Here is a 21,529-nt window from a genome sequence, read left to right on the forward strand (position 1 = left end):
CCGGAGACTAAATTCTTCCGAATCTCAGGTACGTACAATACATTGTTCAGAGTCAACTCCTTTCCTGAAGTCATCTTTAAGACTACCTTTCCTTGACCTTCAACAGCAGAATGGGCAGAGTTTCCCATATAGATCCTTTCCCCAGTGACCGGTTCGAGCATAGAGAACAGGTCTCTACTTGAGCACACATGTCTGGTGGCACCGGTATCAAGCCACCATTCCTTTGGGTTGGACCCAATGAGGTTCACCTCTGAAACCACAGCAGATAGGTTGATGTCTGCCACATCTCGAGCCATTTCATTGACCACGTTTGCTTCATGATCCTTTTTCCTTTTTGGGAGCCTGCAGTCAGCAGATCTGTGACCTTTCTTGTCACAGTTGAAGCATTTCCCCTGAAACTTGGGCTTGAAGACTCCTCCATTCGTACCCAGCTTCTTCTTGCCTTTTTTGTTCTTAGAGCTTTGCCCTTGCTCCATGACATTTACCTTAGCAGCAGGGAGGATGAGATCCTTTCCGGAGTTTTTATTGTCTTCTTCAATTCGAAGCTTGACAACAAGATCTTCCATTGTCATCTCCTTTCGCTTATGCTTCAGATAATTCTTGAAATCCTTCCAACCAGAAGGCAGTTTCTCAATGACAACAGCCACTTGGAAGGATTCACTTAGAGCCATTCCCTCAGCCTGAATCTCATGTAAGAGCACTTGCAATTCCTGCACTTGACTCATTACGGTCCTTGAATCCACCATTTTAAAATCGAGGAATCGTCCGACGAGAAATTTCTTCGCACCGGCATCCTCTGATTTATATTTACGGTCCAAGGATTCCCATAGTTCCTTTGCCGTCTTAAACCCCTGATAGACACTATACAGAGAATCATGAAGACTATTCATGATATAATTCCGGCAGAGATAGTCGGAGTGCTTCCAAGCGTCAACCGCACTGAGAGCCTGCACATCTGACTCCCCCACAGATAGGGTTGGAGCATTTTCAGTCAAAAATCTTGCAAGGTTCAGAGTTGTGAGGTAGAATAGCATCTTTTGCTGCCACCTCTTGAAGTTCAACCCATTGAACTTCTCGGGCTTCTCGACATGGTTCACAGGGACCATCGAGGGAGCAGCCACGTTTTGGCTAACCAAATGGTTAGGCAAGATAGGAGCAGGGCCGGAGCCAGTAGTCTGGCTTCCGTTGGTCGTATCTCCATCGTTCCCCGACGCCATTCGAATCGTTCAAATAACAAAAATCTGTTTCAAGATTGTAAGACGTAAATTTAATTAGCCTTAATAAGTCACAAAATTGAACGATAATTCAAATAGCTATTCGGACAAATAGAATACTATCAAATTAACTTAATTTCATTAGTATAGGAACTTGGAAATTCAAACCGAAGCAAAGGCGAAACCGAAAGATACGAGAGAGAGCCGAGTCCTGTGTTAGACACAAACCCCTTGAAACAGAATTGTCCCCTCCTGGGTGCTTGAGGTTACGTGGACAATCGTTTCCCAGGATAAAACGGCAACAAGCGAAGCAGCAGCACAAACAGCAACGCTTCAGCGAACTCGAAGAGAAGCGTGAACACTTTTGAGGTCGAATTTTCTTCTTGTTTTTCAATCGGCTATAGGAAGCAATGGAAGGCAGGAGACTTTTTCTCTTATTCTCTTTCCTTTTTGCCGTGTGCCCCCTTTTATAGACTATGGGTTCCATCCGTTATATGACTCTTCCTATTCTCCATTTATGGGGAATAATTCACATATATTCAATATACATGTTAATGACATTTGATTATTCATGAATGCAATCCATTCATTTCTTGTAACCGCCAAGAAAATCAAGAGTCATTAGCTCGTGAGCAATTTCCTCATTCACCCATTAGCCATAATTTCCAACATATGCATAAGTTAAGGTCATAACAATTAACTTGTGAAAAACACAATTATGCAGTATTTTCAAATTATAATCAAACATGTTGTTCTTTTTTAAAAAAATAAATAAATCATATTAAATAAATAGATACATGAAATAAACTCTTTTAAAATGAACATCTTTCAATCAATGTTACAACAAAATAATATTTATTACAAATTTAGATATACCTAACGAATATTGTAATAAAAATTACAGTTCATATTGCAATAACATCTTATATGTAAATATTAAAAGAATAATCTTGTTGTAATTTTATATAATAACAGTTACAGACTATAACAAATTACAATGCATACAAATTTCTTCATAATTAATCATAGAAGAAAATATTAGATATGCCTATATATATATATATATATCATAAAATGTTACATATATTATTATTATTACATAGTTGCCACGATATAAACAAGAGCAAAAAACCCAATTGCTTTTCCAACATCTTTTGAAATTATTTTAGAGCGTAAACTTCTATTGCAAAAATTTATGTTTATACAGTGGAATTTTTTTTAATAAGAATCATTTTATAAGACAATAAAATTAGAATTGATTAACTTATATATATGAATATGCTTTTAATCACTTATTTATAGAAAGTTAATTATTATCTAGAAAATGATTTATATTGAAATTGAATTATTTTATAGAAAAGAGAATAAATCATTTATATTGATGAATTTAATGCACAATTAATGTACAAATTATCTTTTACATTATGTATTATAGATTAATCAGGCAGGCGGGAGATGCGGTTCCCTTTGCACCCCACCCACCTTTTAATGATACTGAAAACGGCTTGCTACGTCAATCGCCTCCTAACCCTTTTAATTCAAAGTAAAAAAAAAATGAGGCCGAAAGCTTATGCTGCGTTTGAAAAGTTAGTGTGATTTTAGAATCATGATTTTGATTTTAACTCACACAACAAAAAATACACGTTTCCCGAGTCAAATTTATAATACCATCTCATTTGTCTTTTTCCACGATCAAAATCAAAATCAAAATTAAAATCATGATTTTAAAATCACACTAACTTTTCAAACGCACCATTAAAAACCTCTAATGCCCCAATGCATTGCAGCTATAGAACCTCGGCCCAAATTGATAGGACATTTGTAGGGTGGGTTCGATTGATTCTTCCAGTCTCGGTTCCTGAGGAAGCTGTGATAAGCACCGGGAAAGTCGAAGACTTCGCCAAAGGAACAGGATCCACAGACGGCATTGGTGTTGCATTTAATTTTTTTTAGCGATCGATTCGGAGCTAAAGCTCAGTACAAGGAAAACTAAGTGGTCTGGATATCTTCTCGATACTATAGACCGGTTGAAGAGCCTTATCGAGCTGAAAGAGACTGCCAGACTAAATTATAACATGAGAACGGACATCCGATATAACACCGGGCTCTCTTCCGAAAATTGGTGATCTTTATTGCTGTACAGGGCATAGATAACAAAGTATGGTATCCCTGGGATTCCATAAAACTCCTCCAGGAGAATCTCATTTTATGCAAATGATAGAAACATTGTGGTGCGAGCGGAAGCTAATCCTATCCCTATTGCCCTAAACCTGTGCTGTGTATTTTGTATATGTAGACTGTAAAAATCATGTATAAAAACCTAAGTCAGCCGCCCTGCTCGTCTCAGCAGGGGAAGAGCAAAAATGAAGGCTCGACGTAAATCTTCCGGCTGACAAAGTTGATTCGGTCGAGCTTCTCACAACACCATAGAACTTGGTCTTTCGTGACCTTCGCCATGTTCAGGACCCTTGAGATCAATCTCACTTCCACCTGAGCCAACACCAGTAGCAGTGTCTGATCTGCCTGGTTCCGGTGTTTCTGGAACCGCCTCACGATGCAGTTCCCACTCCTGACTATGTCCTTCAGCTTCTTTTCCTTCTGCAGAGTACCAAAAAGAATTAAAATGTTAACGAATTTCCTGCTTCTTCGTTTTATTCCTCTATATATGGGTTCAGTCAATATGAGATGAACATGTAGAAAGCAGTTTTAACCTTTTGGAGGTGATTTCTTGTGGCAATCAGAAGCTCGAGATCTGTGGCGTCTAGGAGATTGAACTGAGTTTTCTTGCAAGCTCTGTGGATCGCATCCCCTTCTTCCTTATCGGAACGAACAAAATCCCAGAAAAGGCGGATTGATTCTTCGATGATTTCCATTAGTGCTGGATATGGTACGGCGTCTTCTGCTCCCCCTTTGGCCTTCTTCTCTCCGAAGCTATCATCTGCAAGACAAAGGCACATATATATGTTGGTGAACTGATACCAAGAAAATTTTCCAAGTAATACGTTCTCGAGAATGTATATCGTTACATATTCCAGATCCTCTTCTGCAAACAAACTGATTATCAATGTTGTGCGTAATCAAGGCGATCCTACTCCTACCTCTTAAAGCCGGTACTTGGAGAAGGCTTCTCACAACGCAACGATTCTTGACATAATTCTCAATCCTTGGGCCCTGGAAAGGCTCGTTCTCGATGAACCTAAGTAGGAGCACCTGGAATAGCTGGAACTCGCCCGCCACAGAGTTATACTGGTGCGACCCGTATGGATCGGACTCCAGCAGCTCCCTTGATTTACTATACTGCCACTGGAGTATCTCCCACGAGAGGCAAACTTGCCCAACATAAACCATTTCTAGGTCCCCGTAGTATGCTTCCATCGACTTTGCAGTAGGATCAATCTTGTTTCTCCGTAATTTAATTGGCAACAAGTTTTGCGAGAGCAGATATTTAATCATGGGGGACGATGGCCTCTGAGTTGCATTCGATCTTAGAGGGTCTTTTAGATGGACAAGCCCTGCGGAGGAAGCACTGCAACGAATTAGGAGAAGCTTTCTTGAGACATTTATTCGCATGTTTATAATATCTTATATTATTAGCTTACTGGCTGACACTGCTCCTCACATGATATTAATTTATTTCGCTCCTAAAGGTATCTATTTTAGTAAGTTTCAACCCTCGTGATGACAGTAAAATTTTGCCCACATGAACTACAGTTTTCTAACTGCTGCATTACATTTCGTGTATTTCGTTGAAATTTAGGCTAAAGATAGAGATGTGGACTTTAAACTAATTCACATTGTGGCCTTAAAAGGCATTGAGTGGACAGAAAATGGGGTTGCTTTACAACCCCCACCCCACCCTTTGAAATGAAATTAATTTAGTGACATCATGATAGAGAGGATGGATGGAGACACACCGTCCACTTAAACTAAAACATCTTATGAAAGGTTTCCCATTCCCTGAAGAAAAATATACACGACAAAGTCACATGATTAATCAAATCATATGCAGGAATCGACCATATTGGACATCGATTGTCGCAGATTGGACACAGATAAGTTTTCCAATTTTTTCCTAGAAAGTGAAATCAGAAAGCTGAAATACCTATAATGCACCAATGGACCCGGAGCTACAGGACCCCGGCCTATGGCGAACCTCGATTGTTTAGAAATGAAGGATATAACCTAACATCTCCACCTTAGAACTAAAGCAACTGATCTAATTGAATTTCTCATAATCACCAATCAACGTAAGAGATTTCGTATATATTTTATCTATTGATATTCTAGAAGGATGAAATTCTTGCAAGACTACCAGTGGGGTCGAGAAACGTACCGATGGCGTGCATCGTCTGGTAATTCAAGACGTCCAACTTTCGCATCCTTTCAGCGTAGCTCTTGTAGACCTTTTGGATCTCCATGACCCGATCCTTGTGCTCGAGTTTCTGATCAGTGATCTTCAGCGGCTTCATCAGGTCATCAGCCATCTTTGGAGGAGGAGAACAAACCGACTCCTTTTCCGTTTCTGATTCCTCTAGAATGGTCGGGAGCCCGCCGGTTCTCGCGTTCTTGAGTTCCAACTTGAGCTGCTCAATTATCTCATCGTGCTCCCACAAACTGTCCATATCATTCTGATCATCGAATTCTGCTTTGCCTCTTTCTCCATGTTCCAACTCTTCTTCAGCTCCTCCAGAGTTTCCGACCGAGAAAACCTCATCTCGCAGCTCCATTTCTATATATCCACCATCATCATCATCATCAGATTGGTCTTGTCGATCTTCAATTGAAGAAGCTGTTTCCGGGTCAGCTAAATCTTCGTCCCACCTGTAACTTGCCTCTGAGTCTGATTTTTCTTCGTCTTCCTCCCCAGCTTCCTCTTCAAATGGCCAAAAACCTCCCGAGAGAGATCCTTTATCAGTGCAAGAATCAATGTTATCACCTGCTTCTAAGATAGCTTCACGAGTAAAAGAATCGACTTTGTCAATATTCGTATAGAACCCGTCATTAGAATCAACAGATTCCAACGCTAGATCGTTTTGAGATGAATTTCCCGTGAAATTCCGACCTTCACTGGAAACTTTCTCCTCACCCACAAGTTCGTTTTCAGAACTAATCGCCTCTGCCTTCTCAGCGATCTGATGAACACTGAAATTCCCCCTTTCTTCCTCCTCCTCTAAAGGATTCTCAATACCGGTGCCGTCCACCGACTTCCTTTCTTCGGCGAAGTCTTCGACTTTCTCAGGGCTTATCGCAGCTTCATCAGAAGAATCACAAGCCCCAAGACTGGCAGAATCAATTGAACCCGCATACAGTTCCTGAATGGTAAAGCTCAGAACTCTGGGCTCTTCGACGAACCTGCTGATGTTGTTCCCGAAAGAAAATTGGTACTTGCTCAACGAAGCTTCCAAAAGAAGAGAGCCCCTCTCATCTCCACTACAGGTGTGGTGATCGTCTTCTTCACTACTCTCAACCGCTTTATCAGGCTCTGCCTCCTTTAAGCTACCACGGGTCTCATGATTTTCTTGCTGGGGGTCATAAAAATGGCAACTTTTCTCGTTACTCTCAGACCCCTCATCACCTGCGTGATGAATCCTGCAAGGGAAAAAAAAAAAAGCATACGGATTCATTTTCCACCAAAATTCCCAAGAAAAATGGAAAAATCTCAGGATCACGTACCTGAATATATGTCGGCTGACTGAACCGAGGGCGCAGAGGAAGAAGTTGCAGAGCAGAACCCAGAAGGAGCCCACGACCCGCAGCATGTTCCCGTGGAGGAACCGGTTTAAGAAATCGCCTTTTGCTCCTCCACCAAACAAATTATCAGAGTGGGTTTCCAGCAAGAACAGATTCCGGGCACCCATCAGGTTCAACCATCAATCCCTGTTGTGGGTTGGTTTTCTTTCTTGCTCTGTTTTCGATTCCAAGCAAAGTTAAATGAGGCAGGGGAGCGTGACTTCAGGCCAAGGTGGCTTAAATTCTCTCAATCAAATTGGACGTTCAATGGGGACAGAGACAGAGACGGAGAGAGAGAGAGAGAGAGAGGATTAGGAAGCGAAGTGGACTCTCCACTCGCAGACACCGAAATTTGTGGAGAGAAATTCAGGCGATGTCTTTCTGAGTCCGAGCCTGCGAGAGAGCGAGATTGAAGGAATACAAGCTTACATGTACGGTTTTGACGAACCGCCGCAGTGATAGTGAAGCAGAGAGAGAGAGAATTACGTGGTTGAAGACTGCAATGGAGTTGCTCGGAGGAGAAATTTGAACCTAGAAAAAAAGTTCTTTGGAGGATCTAACTTAAATTGATTTAAGTGGTTTATTATTTATTTTCTTAGAATAAAATCTCGGGATCATTATAAATAGAAAAAAATCACGTTAATAGAGTTTCATTAAATAATAGTTTGACCCAGCTCAAACTGAAATAGTCAAGGCCATCTTCGAGTATGCATATCGAGAAAAGTTCTTTGGAGGAATTGTTGTTTTTCGAGATTGACATCACTTGTTGCTGGATTCGTTCCAAGAACGATACATCATGAGACAAGATGGGAATCCATGGGATAAATGTCAACAATTGAGCCAATATATCGATCACAATTTAAGTCGGTAGACGTAATATAGCGACACCCTCAGAGAAGTACTACTGGCACCCTGTAACAAGGCAAAGCAGCTAAATACGAAAATGATTCACACAGTGTTTGAAGATGACTAAAGCTAGCTAGGGTTATAAGCATATGATAAGAATGAAAACTATACGGTAACGGAAAAGGAAATATTATCAAAGTCGTCGTTTTTCCATAGAACAATAATCAAAATACGACAATAGTTCGGTGATTTTTATCAAAAAAAAGCATTTATACGATAAAGTGTTGGCGAGGATGCATGAAACGTGAGGCACGCACTAATTGATTGGTACATTGTCTCATGTTTCATGCAATATGCATCAACTTTTTGTTAGGATCAAAATTTTCATGTTTATTGGATTAACTTTTTTTTATTGTTAATATAGGGAAAAAGAAGAGGGGGTACGGATGTGGAATTTATTATGGGTTCATTTTCTTTATGCTTTGGGAATTGGATATATCATTTTCATTATATTCTTTTCGTTAGAAATTTCCATGGATGGACACGTTTCAAAGATGAAGAGAAAAATCTTTGAAGTTGGGTCAACGTATGGACGAGATGTATGTGTTAGGCCGTGAGCCGTGGCAAAAGCACTTACTTTCTCCACAAGCCCCTGTCGGACTCGGAGGTGCTTTAATAACGCCATAGCACGCCATGGAGGAGTCAAGCCAAACGCGGTTCTAGCAATCAATAATTGGAATTTTACCCGCAAAAACAAAATCATTATATACATATATATATATATATATATATATATGTATGCATTTCAGAATATTCAAAATTCAATGAGATAATAATAAAAATTGAAAGCCAACAAGAGTTTGTTCAAAATAAATAAGGTTTCGGGTTTGAGTTTTGTGAAATGAGAAATTCTTGATTAGGAGAGCGTTATCCCTTAATGGATCGACTCGGTTCGAACTGAATTAATTGAGACTCATTAAATTTTCAAATATCATGATACACAACGGAAAAAAAAAGTTGAAAATTAATACTTTATCGGGTTTTCCGATCACAATATTATACTTTATGATAGAAACATTAGATCTTAATATCTACTTCTTTTTTTCCTCCTGAAAAGTGCAATCAAATTCACTTGTATATGTAAGTTCCCCCCCCCCCCCCCCCCCGAATTTTAGTGAACGGAGAGTGAAATAAACTTAATATTTCGAGCCTTACATATCAAAAATATATAATTTCGAGCCCAAATCGTTATTTCCTGTCTCCAAGATTTGGCTAAAAAGAAGTGGTCTTTTTTAATAATAATAAATCATAATAAATCGTGAACGTGAAGTTTGGTTTTTGAAACGGCAAAGCCGGTTCAAGGGTCAAAGTCTTCCACGAAAGAAAGAACAAATGCTCAACAATTATTTCCTTTCCTGTTTCTTTCTTCTTCTTTTTTTTTTTGGTAATTTAATTTCTTCTCTTAATTTGTCTTTTACGATTATCTCTGGGTGAAAAGCAAAGGTTCTGTCCCCACCCCGAGATTTTGCCGGCGGTGCAATGGCCCAGAAATAAATGTTGATTCCCCTAATAATTCATAACATCACACACATTTATTGTATGAGTTACTCATAAGTAACATCACATACATTTATTGTATAAATCATTAATCCTTGATTTAATTTTGTAATTAAATTTGTGTTAAAGTGAGCTTTGACGAGGAACGAACAAAAGAAAAATCCACTGGGGTTCGGCTTTTGTAAGGAAAAACTTGCAATTAATTTTCGTATATATTATAACTCGAAAGTACCTTTAAAAAAAGTTAAATTAAAATCTCGGTTGAGAAACTTGAATAAGCTTAGACAATCTTTTTTTTTCCTATTACAAACTTAAACAATCTTTTTGCTAGTCATATATTGACATATTAATTTCGAAAGAGAAAATACGTGCATGCAAGAAGCTAAAAAGGAATATTGTAAAATAATAATCGGTTTAGGCTGCCTAATTAATTAATTATTAATATTTGTATTTATAGTTTTACACGTCGAATTTTCCCTTTTGTATTTTCTGCCTATCAGAAAATTGAATTTGCCAATTGATAACCTGATTAATTAGCTTTGACTCGTATAAAGTATAAATCATTTAAAAAGATACTTGCCGACCGTTACATATCTAATTTAAAAAAAAAAAATCTAATTCGAATGGGTCCTAGAATAAGTCAAATTGAGATACTTCATTCTGCAGGAAAATAAAAATTCGATAAACAAATCATTATCAACAAGATTGGAGGTGATCATTCCAAAATTGGGCGGCGTGGTTCGGGCATTGCCGATTGACTAACATTTGGAGGTGATTATTATTCCAAAATAGAGTTCAGGGTAGTGATAGTCACACATCAATATGAAATTAGTACTTGATGGCCATGGACATCACAGAATTCTTCCAAACTTGGGATAGAAAATCTGCTAGTGGGGAAAGATATATGCCTCTTTCGTTGAATCTATTCCTCCATAGCTAGCCATTGCAATAAGTGCATGGAAGACCATAAGCTTTCTTCAATCAAATCGAATCTCATTTGGATTAGGAAATGAAGTGGACTCTCCACTAGCAGATTGGGATGTTGTCATTTGAGCTATATATACATACATGTTTCGAACAACTACGACATGCAAAAAGGTCCATGAATTCACGCACGTGAGCGATCTTGTTACTCTTTTATGCTAAAAATACAAGACGGGCCCAAATACGAGCCTCGGGATTCGCACTAATAACATTGTATGACATACTATAAGTTTAAACGGTGGTTAGTTCGTATCCTTTCATTTTTCGTGAGCGTTGGAAAGGGAAAGTAGGTTGTAGGGTCAAAGTCACCGTACCAAAGAGAAAGATCAAGTTCTCCTCAATTTAATTTACTTATTTTTTTTCTTTTTAATGCATTTGTAATTAATTAAATTTCTTCATTGAGACGTTATGATGCTTTAATTAACATTAGCAGGAGAGCTCTGTCCCCCACCCTGAGATATAGTCGGCGGGGCAATGGCCCAGACTATAACTATGGATTTCTCTAATAATTGATGTGATGATTACTCATCAGTTATCAGATACACTTATTGCAAAAATCACAAAATCTATATTTAAATTAACAAATATACAAATTTCGTACTCTGAGAAACAACAAATAGTAAATGAAAAGGTTAATTAAAATCTCAAATGAGCGACAACGAGCTTACGAGAATGGGGTGCATAAATAAATTCTGAAAGAGAAAATTCAAGCATATAATCGTAATCGTTTTAACTTTAGCTAGGTGCCTAACTAATTTGGCAAAAATGAAAAAAAAAAAGTGTTCCCTAACCAGTTATTAATATCTCAGCAAAGAAAAAAAAAGTTATTAATATCTCAGGCCCCTTGCGCATCCATTTTCTAATTACCTCTGCTAAAGCGGTCTAGGCCATACTCCTTTTTTGTTCCGCTGAGGTTGTTATATCCAGTTTTTGTTCTATTTCATTTTCTTTGGACATTAGCCCGTTGCTCTTAAAAAAAAAAGTATTTTTTTTTGTGTACTCTAATATCAAAAAACCCCATAAGTTCCAAGACTCCCAACTAATCTAATATGAATTGATTGACTCATTAAGAGGTAAAGTTCTTTCCACCATAAATTTTCTCAATTAACAAAGCTTAGGTTGTGTTTGATAATTCAAATTAAGTGCCGAATTTAATCATTTAGCACTTAATTTAGTTAAGCTTGTTTGATAACACAATATAAAAATTGACTTAATTTAATGAATAAGTGAAAAAATGTTGAATCATTAAGTAATTCAAAACCTACTTAATCATTTAGCGCTTTTCGCTCAGCTGAAGTCCATTTTATCATATTTGCAATAGTGCCCCACAATTTTCACAACTTTTGCAAATCGGTCCACCTATTTTGGATAGAGAATATGAGAGTGAGAGGAGGGGGCAACAGGCCAGGGAAGGGCAACTGTTGAGGGAGGCCCTTGATTCCAACCACCACTGCCCCTAATCTCCCTTTCTCTCTCTTCAAAATCGAAGAGAAATGGAGTTCAATCAGAGCTATGGGGGCTTGATCATCGACCCCTATCGGGATAAAGGAGATCGCCGATGACATCAAGAGAAGGAGATTACGGGTGGTGGTGGCCCCCAATTCCGACCACTACCGCCCAATCGAGATCACCGACAACCCCTGACATGGCCGGCGACCTTAATTACAGCGGTGGTGGCCGAAATCAGGGGCCACCACCGCCCCTTCATTCTCTGATTGAAACTAACTCTAGCTTTTTTTGGGGCAATTTTCTATTTTTTCTTATAATTTTCTGAATTTTAAATATTAAATAAAATATGGGCAAAAAAGTGAAAGAAGTTGAAGTAATGGGCCTTTATGTAAATATAATTTCAGTTATTATAATTTTCACCAAATCAAACACTTTTCACTTAATCGTTTAAGCATTTATTCTACTTAGATCTTAAATTTTCAGCACTTAATTTTCAGCAATTGAAATTAAGTCCAAACAAATACTACATTAGACTCAAGACTTTACTTCAGGGAAAAGCGTGCCGAATCTCTTGAACCAATCCACGTTATTACAAAAAAAAAATTTTGTATGTATCATGGTGTCCGAAAGTTTAATGGATTCCGAATTATCCAGTTTGAGTCAAATTAACCCATTATGAGGTAAGATTCTCCCAATCAAGAAATTTCCATTTACATGACTCTAACAAAAAAAAAACTAGTTATTAATATAAGCTATTACGTACACCTGAATATCTTTATTTCCCAACTGGTTATTAAATTAATTACATGCTAAACTTGTTCGATAGTATAATATTCTAATATAGCTTGGCCTTTCAAACGAATGAAATTGCCAGCCAAATTTACAACAAACTATATAAAAAAGCTTTCCTTCTCGCATAATTTTTTTTTAAAAATCGTGTAGGAAATTACTTGCCGACAACTTTTAAATCGACCAAGCCGGATGAATGGACAAAGATTTAAGCAAGCAGTTCAACAGTACTTAATTAATGCATTTTTTGGCGAAATTGAAATGTGCGTATTATTCTATGCACACGTGCTTCAAATATTATGGCGCCATCTTGCGATATCTAAGGTTGTGTTTGTTTTGATTTAATTTTAAGTGCTGAAAATTTAAGATCTAAATAGAATAAGTGCTTAGTTAATTAGCTAAAAAAATGCTTGATTTGGGTGAAAGTATAATGATTGAAATTATATATAGATAAATACCCACTACTATAACTTCTTTTCACTTTTGCCCATATCTTATTTAATTTTTTAAATTAAATTTAGATAATTAAAAAAGTGCAAAAAAAAAAAAGAATCAATGGTTCAACGAAGAGGGAGGGGCAGTGCCGGCCACCACTGTCATTATCGAGGTCGCCGACGACTTCGACTGAGCTGTGGTGACTGGAATTAGGGCCACCACCGCTCGAGAATCGGGATTCGATACTCCGTCTCTCTCTTCAATTTGAGAGGGATCAAGCCCTGATTCCCGAGCAGTGGTGGCCGGAATAGGGGGCCCCCACCGCCCCTTGCATTCGAGTCGTCCCTCTTCCTCCCCCTTTCTCTCTCCCTCTCTCTCTCTTACAGTCTGACTGAAATCTGGGAATGAAACCAAATTACAAAATCCAAAAAGTTCAAGGACACTGCTGCAAAGAAGCAAACAAGTAATCCATGCCGAGCGAGTAAGCAAAAAGAGAGCTGAATCATTATGTGCCTTTTTTTCATTACTTACTCATTCAGCATTTTTGTGACAGAGTCATTAAATTAAATCACTTTTCATTTTGTATCAAACAAGCTAAATTCCATTAAGTGCTGAAATTAAAATTTCAGCACTTAATTGGAGTTATCAATCACAACCTAAGGGAATTTGTTGCTTATGGGGTAGCTCGAATTAGTGATAAGTATATAATCATAATTAATGATGACAGTGACCTTGTCGCTTGTTATTACATTCAGAATATTAAGATATGTCTATATAGTTTTCTATATATTATACGACCAGAAATTAGGCCATTTTCACATTGCAGTGTAATTAAGTGCAATTTAAATCACCCTATCCTCACACAAATTAACAACGTTAATCATCAAATCTCTCAAAACGAGATTTGGTGATCAAGTGTTACCATTCTAGCTAAGTATGGTTTGCAAGTATGTATAAGTTAGTCAATATATTTTCCCTGCTATTAATTCATCGGAAAACACCTAGATTTTATAGAGTGCTAAATGTAAGAAAATATAAAATAAACATAAAACCTAGTCATTATCAACTTGATGCAACATTTTTTAAATAGATAGATAGGCGGGGGAAATCCATCATTTCCAAATCGCATATACTTAATTAGGATTATTAAGGTAGTTCATTTATTACTTAATTTGGAATTAAGGGCCTTCTAGCAGTAGCATATGATTGAGAAAAGGGAAAACAGTAAGGCACTTGTAATTCCAATAATAAAAATTGAATTAAAAACTTCTTAATTAATTGGACAAATTACACAAAAAACCTAAATTTTATAAAACGTCTCAGTTTTGTCCTAAATTTTGTTTTGTAATAAAAAAACCCACATGTTTTGAGAATCGTCTCAGATTTGACTTCTCATTACCATTCTGTTAAGTTTGCCGTTTATTTGCTTACGTAGATTTCACGGGACCACAAAGTTTATACATCATCTAATAAATCATATGATTTTTTTTATTACATACCAAATTTATGATGAAATTGAGACTTTTTTAAAAAAATTGAATTTTTTTATTTAACCTATCTTATTTGTTTATTAATTTATGTCTGAAGTTTATAGTCCACGTATGCAAAATTAACGGAATTTATAACGGATGTCATTTTTGAGACAATTTAGAAAACTTATGATTTGTTTTGTTATAAAACAAAATTTTAAGAAAAAACTAAGATATTTTACAAAATTTATGTTTTTTTTGTGTAATTTGCCTTAATTAATTTAAACAAAATCAATAACGTATCATCGTATTGAATCTTATTTTTAGAGCCTCTGAAAACTTTATACGAATATAAATGCGTTTCCTACCTGTATCACCCGGTTGCATATATTGATCATACTGATGCTGCGCACTTCGAATTAGGCAGAGCCGAATTTCTCACGAATGGCATTTTTGCAAGTAATGAAAAAAGCAAGGGCAGTTTGTACCTAAGTGACATTTGGAGGAACATCCTCCGAACATTTTCGGAGGAAATTTAATTTTCCTATTGATAATCCTATCCTTTTATTACTTGCCCTTTTTACCGAGGCATAATAATTATACCGAAGAATGAAACTTGGATTGCGAGATGCACTGAATGGGAGAAGTGGCGGTGGTGATATATTGTAGAAGAGGGAAATGTCAAGATAAAATTGATGGTTAACGGGACGCTATCTCTTGACCCAATAACTCCATATATGTCTCATCACTTAAATTGTTACCTTAATATCGGAATTCTATCCAGATATATATACCTCCCTGAGGCACCGTAAAAATATCATGTGGTTGTACTGATCATTGTTCGAAGTCATCACTAGCGTCAAGACACTGATTCGAGACGAATCGTTTAACGAGTCTCATTTGGACCAACTGAGACCAGCTAGCTATCGAGCATGGCCGGCCCCAACAAAGGATTATATGGAAATATTACTCCACATGTCACTGAGATCGCTAGCTAGATTCTTAGTGCATGTAGGCCAGATATCAGAAAATTATGTGGAGTGAATGTGGGAAAGAATCTACTAGTGGGGAAGATGCCATGGCTTTGACAGATTCCAAATTTCCATATAATATAAGCTCAGCCAAGCAATAGATACCAGTACGTGCGGACATGAAAGCCGACTACCAAAAGCAAGACAAGTGCACGGGCCAGGTCCTCTGAGCGTGCCGTGCAGGACTTCTCGGATCGTTTTGACGGCTATGATGTTTTGTTCTTCGGAATTTAATTCCGAAATCAAGAAGGAATCACAGCCAAGAGAGAGCACCGCCCATGGGCCGGTTACGAGAAACGATTTCTCGTATCCGATTCGATATGGATTCGTCGAACACTTCGACAAGTCGCAGTCAATCACCAAAACTAGGCACATAAGACGTATCTATTCAAATAGAATAGTGGTTTTGAAACAATTGTTAGAAAATCGAGCACATGCGTAGCGGAAACTTTAAAATCGGTAAAAATCAAATTTTTATCGCATGTTTGTTTTTATTAAAAACTTCGAGATCAAATTTTGACATGATGAATCACCTTCTAACGAATAAATAACATTATATATTGAATCCACAAGAAAAGTTAGAACCTTTAAACTTACCTTGTCGGATTCGAGTCGTTTCGGTCGATTAAAGCAATCGTCCAAGTGTCTGGTCTCTAACTCGTCCACACAAGTGTATCACCTCCGAATATGGCCTCCTCTTGACCCATACACTTCGATCTAGGTCACCAAACTCGAATGAAATCGTCATGGAAGGAAAGGACCGCTTCAAGGATGTCTTGGATAACACCGAATTGCCGAATGGAAGCCGAGAAGCCTCCGATCAGTCAAGAGCAGTGTGCAGCTGAGTCTATGAGGTCTCGGACGACTCTCCTCTCTATCTCACTATTCGAGTCTTGAGCTTAACAACACGCTTAGGGTTAATCACAAGATCATATCTATATATAGATTTACCCTAAGGATCTCATTGCAATTATTAATTAATCTATATTAATTAATAAATCACAAATTAGTCATTGCACTTTAAGTCATCTAATGACTTGCTCTCCAAGTAATAAAGAAAGATAATTCTAGTCCTTGATACATGTTTCTATTAACAGACAATCTATTTATAAAAACTTTTCAAATAAGAAAACTCACGTATTTCCTTAGTTAGATCTATCCTTGATATGAATTCGACTTCAGGATGTGCTAGCACCCTTACAACCATATTGCTAGCCTACTTGGATAATTAATTCCTAAATAAATTCCTTAATTAGAATTAATTATTTTCTCGGTTTAGACACGCTCAATATGTGTGACTAACTAGGTTCATCATCAAATGGTAATGAGATTATAATATCAACTCATTTGACATTATTAAAAACTCTTTTTATAATCAAAAGCATAATTTTCAAAATGCCATCAGCTCCCAAAGTTCATGAGTGACGCCTATCAGCATATCATGACAATTCAAATGGTGATGAATGTATAATTAAAACATTCTAAAGAATCTGTGATAGTATACACCATGCATTGAGTCCCATTCACTATAATATCTCGATCTAACTAGAAATACGGCAAATGCCAAACCCTTTAGCCAATCATATGGATTCTCTGATTTCATTATTAGATTTGTAGAACTTAAATAGAAACTATTTTCTATTCAAGTCTATCTACCCGGCCGATGATTTCTCAATCCATAATAAAACTCAAATTCGTAAGATATTTTTCATGTTTACTCAGGTTAGTGAATACTGTCTTGATTATACACATACCTCCAAATATAACTAACTAGAACCACTATCTGTCGAATACTCATGCTAAGTACAAATACATTAGCAGTAACAAATTCTAATTACATATACATGAGATAGCGTCTCATCTCAGGTCTAAGGACTATATGCATTAATACGGTATTGATAATATTCATTGACATTAGTAAATTACCATATGAATATTATCTGAATGTCACGTTCGACTACTTATAATATAAGCATCCATATACCTGTCATGACAACAGTTATCAGATAGTATGAGACTCACTATTCTATCTTCATTAGTATCTATATATCAATTATAGATACAAATACAGGTGATGATCTATCCGAAAAAATAATGCCCGGTTAAGTTTCCTACAATCGTAAAAGGTTTAAAGATATTCCTACCGAATTATTCCGTCACTCATATTTTTAACTCTTTAAAAATGAAACATTCAAACAATCTTAAAGACTTTATTATTATAAACATAGATAATATATCAATAATATAATAAATTTCATTGCCATAAAAAAAATTATTCAAGTACATAAACCAGCTTTAGGGCATATCCCTACAAGTTATTATAGTATAGGCAGCAGCTAAAAGATGACTTTTTATGCAGAGTAAGAGGAAGCCGAGGCTTTTCTGGGTGTCGGCGATAGCCCCAATGGTCACGGTTGTAGATGGTGGCTTGTTTGCTTATTTCGGACACGTCGAAAAACATGGCATCCAAATTGTAAGTCCTACCTCGTTCCAAATTTGATATTCTCGTTATTTATTTTCCTCCCGTGCGCTAGCTATCTCCTTACGAAATTCACATATAATTACTCAATTAGTCTATTGATTCATTCTAATTGTAATTGTAATTTTTTTTTTTGCGTGTAAATTTCAGGTGGGTCGTTCAGCATTTGAACTTCGACCCCCAATATTTACCAGTGACTTTGCAAGCTGGAATCATCTCCGGAATTTTGGCCTTGGCAGTATGATCATCTAACTTAAACAACTTAGATGAATTTTTATTAGTTTGATTTATTGGTCTTTATTATTTGCAGGAAGGTACAGCAATAGGGAGGAGCTTTGCAATCATGAGGAATTATCAGACGGATGGTAACGAGGAGATGATTGCTTTTGGACTCATGAATATTGTCGGTTCTTTCAGTTCTTGCTATCTCACCACAGGTCGGTATTGCTTATCGATCGCTCTTCATACCCCAAACTTTTATCTGTTAGAGATTAGCGCCGCACCCTCGACCAGCCAACCTCATATTGTTTTTAACTGACAATGTCTGTATAGGGCCATTCTCGAAATCTGCTGTGAACTTTAATGCCGGTTGCCGGACGGCCATGTCGAACATAGTCATGGCGGTCTGCCTGAGGCTGACGCTGCTGTTTCTGGGCCCTCTGTTCAGCTACACCCCTCTGGTGGCCCTATCCGCCATCATAATGGTCGCCATGTTCGGGTTGATAAAGTACGAGGAAGCTTACAGGTTCTTCAAGGTCGACAAGTTTGACTTCATCATCTGCATGGCTGCCTTCTTTGGCGTCACCTTTATCAGCATGGATGTTGGGCTCCATATATCCGTGAGTTTTCGATCTCTTCTTTACGTACCATTGCATAAGATATGTCCAAATCCAGCTCCCATGCATAAAATGTCCGAGGTCCTGATGACTTCAATCATCACATATTAATTGTTGTCTTTCTTTTCCCTTAACAGTTGGGACTGTCATTGGGGAGGGCACTTCTTTCCGTGGCCAGGCCGGCTACGTGCAAGCTTGGAAAAATGCCGGAATCGGCCCTTTTTAGGGACATAGAGCAGTACCCCTTTTCGAATGAGAATGAGATTTCAGGAATCTTGATTCTCGAAATGGGTTCTCCAATTTATTTCGCCAACTGTGTCTAAGTCAAAGAAAGGTGAAGATCGATTCGCAGTTGCTGTATATATTTGGAAAATGACCCATAAAACTAAAGGCTTGTTCCGTCCTTGTTTCTTTGAAGTTTCGAAGTGATTTTGATGTTTGATTTGGTTGATATTTTATGGCAGGGTCTGGAGGTGGATTAGGGAGGAAAACGGCATCTCAACCTCCAAGGAAAATGTGGTCGAGCATTAATATGTTTGATAGGGTCAGAATTTTCAGGGCTCGATTTGGTCGCACTTACCGTGAAAGAAAGTGAAAGGGCGGCAGGAATTGGCTCAACATAGAGGCAGGCCCCCTTTGAGCTAATTGAACATAAAAACTTGTTTTGCGTATTTTAAGTATTTCATTGGTTGGCCTGAACAGATTGATCTTTTCCATTTGCTTATTATTCTGTCGACCCAAAGGACCTCAGCAGACAGATTAAACATTAAACGGAACATAATGTACACTTTTCTGGGTGTACGTTTTACCTGATATGACCGCTCTACTTGGCAGCGGTGACGACCATTGATATTGCCGGGCTTGAGATGCTACAAGAGCTAAACCACAGCTTGGAGTCCAATGATATTAAGGTAATAAAAGCGCCATAGATGTCAACAAGACCCATCCCCATGCATCATTGAGTTGATTGGGATTTATATCATTAAGCAAGCAATATTGATGATATAAACTCTAACTTGTCCATTCCTTTGCAGGTATCAATAATAAATCCAAGGACCGAGGTGATGGAGAAGATGATCTTGTCGAGATTCGTGGAGAAGGTTGGCAAGGAATCCTTCTTCTTGTCGATAGAAGACGCTGTAGAGGCATGTAGGTTCTCGATGAATTTCGAACCGAGAGCAATGAGTGGCTCCTCAGGGAATTTGGAGGGTCCTTAGATTGGCGCGAACACGTTTTGCCACTCAATTGAACTCCACCGATCTCCTACTGCAACTTGCAGAACCGCAGTATTTGCTACATGGACAAGTGGTTGTATCATGTTGGCCCCAATCAACATCTCCGATCTCCACTCTCGATATTTTTGGAGAGAGATGGATATGTAAATACTTTGGCTCGGCTGTATTTTCTATCTCTATTATGAATGCATGAATTACCTTTCAGAGGAAAAAAAAAATAAGAAAGAAAAGGACAGTGCCAACGGATTTAAACCGCTTGTTTTCCTTTGGAAATGTCTGAACATAACTGCAATTTATTCACCCGCAAATCCTCGAAAATTTGTCCAAGCCAACGTTGTATTCTGTTCTACCTAGTCGAATAGATACAAACATTAATCACAAGCCACTCTAAGACATATACAATAAAGCTGCGTAGTACACGATCAGCAACGGGAGCGATACTAACGTGCCAAGTACAACTCTGCACAGTTATTAGATTAAAGGATGTTTCAGCAAAATGAAATTTAAGGAATATAAGTTACGGGCAAGTCTACAATTCGAATTTATTCAAGTTACTCACGCGGTGCTCATCACATTCGGGTGTAGTCCATACTCTTTGGCGTAGATGAAAGAAGTAACTGCCAGGGGCAACGCTGCCTACAAGAACAAATTTAGACGAACTTGGCGATTTGGATCTAGAAGCTCTTTTTTTTTTTTTGGCCCCCCTTCCCTCTTCGGCCATGTACAAGCCAATTTTCATTATTGTTTTTTATCGTCCGATCAAACTCAGGCCTCCTTAATGGGCTCCGACAAAAGAGACCCAAGGCCCAAGTTACAGACCATAGACAATAAGGCCATTACCTGAAAGATGGCAATTCGAAATGGGCTGTCAATGCAAGCCCATTAGAAAAGATCCAAAGGCCATAACAGCTGGGCCCACGACGAACCTCAGCGGTTGGTCACCTCCCACACGCTACGAACTCATTGTGTGCGGCCATGAATGCGCCTAAACATCAATAGAATTAATCAAAATTAAAATCGTATGGTGACCAACCATTATAATTCGATTATTCCTACTGATCCTTCGCAATTAAGTCGATGAATGATAATAACACGAGAATCATAGCAATATTGAACATTGAAGTGCCCGTCCCAGCTCGGGAAAGGATCTGCACGGAGCCATCAATCACCCTAGGCATTTGGAACTTCAACTTGCCAGAGGTCACATACGAGAGTTACTAATTAGTCGTAACATCGACCATCAGACCTTCAAATGCAGCTATACAAAACCTATGAATCAGTAGTCTAGTTCCGATTCCCTTTGAAGTAATAACAAAATTAAAAATATACATTACTAGTCTGATGCCAAAGCCCAAGCAATTCCGAGTATAACAGCGATACCATTGGGATTCTTGGCCAACTTCAATGTGACCACCTTCATAAACTTCAACCTACTAGGATTATCTGATTTTGTACTGCCGCTTTCGTCGACGTTC

At 37.9% G+C, this 21,529-nt stretch overlaps 2 protein-coding genes across 3 annotated transcripts; one reads left to right on the forward strand and one right to left on the reverse strand.

Moving 5' to 3' along the window:
- Positions 1 to 3,322: 3,322 nt before the first annotated feature.
- Positions 3,323 to 7,488, reverse strand: LOC116199810. 2 transcript variants are annotated; one of them, XM_031530332.1, is made up of 5 exons: positions 6,888 to 7,482; positions 5,548 to 6,803; positions 4,313 to 4,726; positions 3,926 to 4,152; positions 3,323 to 3,812 (listed from the first exon to the last, which is right to left on the reverse strand). In XM_031530332.1, the coding sequence occupies exons 1-5, from the start codon at positions 7,070 to 7,072 to the stop codon at positions 3,558 to 3,560; spliced, it is 2,337 nt and encodes a 778-aa protein (XP_031386192.1). In that variant the 5' UTR covers positions 7,073 to 7,482; the 3' UTR covers positions 3,323 to 3,557. The 2 variants fall into 2 exon arrangements, with proteins under 2 accessions (XP_031386192.1, XP_031386193.1); XM_031530333.1 differs by lacking the exon at positions 4,313 to 4,726 and having other exon boundaries at positions 6,888 to 7,488.
- Positions 7,489 to 17,783: 10,295 nt separating this feature from the next.
- Positions 17,784 to 20,289, forward strand: LOC116199916 (probable sulfate transporter 3.5). Its single transcript, XM_031530503.1, has 7 exons — positions 17,784 to 17,977; positions 18,134 to 18,221; positions 18,294 to 18,420; positions 18,536 to 18,822; positions 18,957 to 19,153; positions 19,284 to 19,730; positions 19,854 to 20,289. Exons 1-5 carry the CDS (start codon positions 17,925 to 17,927, stop codon positions 19,140 to 19,142), a joined length of 741 nt encoding a protein of 246 aa, XP_031386363.1. The 5' UTR covers positions 17,784 to 17,924; the 3' UTR covers positions 19,143 to 19,153; positions 19,284 to 19,730; positions 19,854 to 20,289.
- Positions 20,290 to 21,529: the final 1,240 nt, after the last annotated feature.

Source organism: Punica granatum, chromosome 3, assembly GCF_007655135.1.
Source record: "Punica granatum isolate Tunisia-2019 chromosome 3, ASM765513v2, whole genome shotgun sequence".
Classification (NCBI taxonomy): domain Eukaryota; kingdom Viridiplantae; phylum Streptophyta; class Magnoliopsida; order Myrtales; family Lythraceae; genus Punica; species Punica granatum.

Coding starts and splice junctions, on each gene's coding strand:
- LOC116199810 (XM_031530332.1), bottom strand. CDS start 7,072: ATGGGTGCCCGGAATCTGTTCTTGCTGGAAACCCACTCTGATAATTTG. Junction 6,804..6,887: donor GTCAGCCGACATATATTCAG/GTACGTGATCCT, acceptor TTTCCCTTGCAG/GATTCATCACGCAGGTGATG. Junction 3,813..3,925: donor CAAGAAATCACCTCCAAAAG/GTTAAAACTGCT, acceptor GGTACTCTGCAG/AAGGAAAAGAAGCTGAAGGA.
- LOC116199916 (XM_031530503.1), top strand. CDS start 17,925: ATGGTGGCTTGTTTGCTTATTTCGGACACGTCGAAAAACATGGCATCC. Junction 18,421..18,535: donor TTCTTGCTATCTCACCACAG/GTCGGTATTGCT, acceptor ATGTCTGTATAG/GGCCATTCTCGAAATCTGCT. Junction 18,823..18,956: donor ATGTTGGGCTCCATATATCC/GTGAGTTTTCGA, acceptor TTCCCTTAACAG/TTGGGACTGTCATTGGGGAG.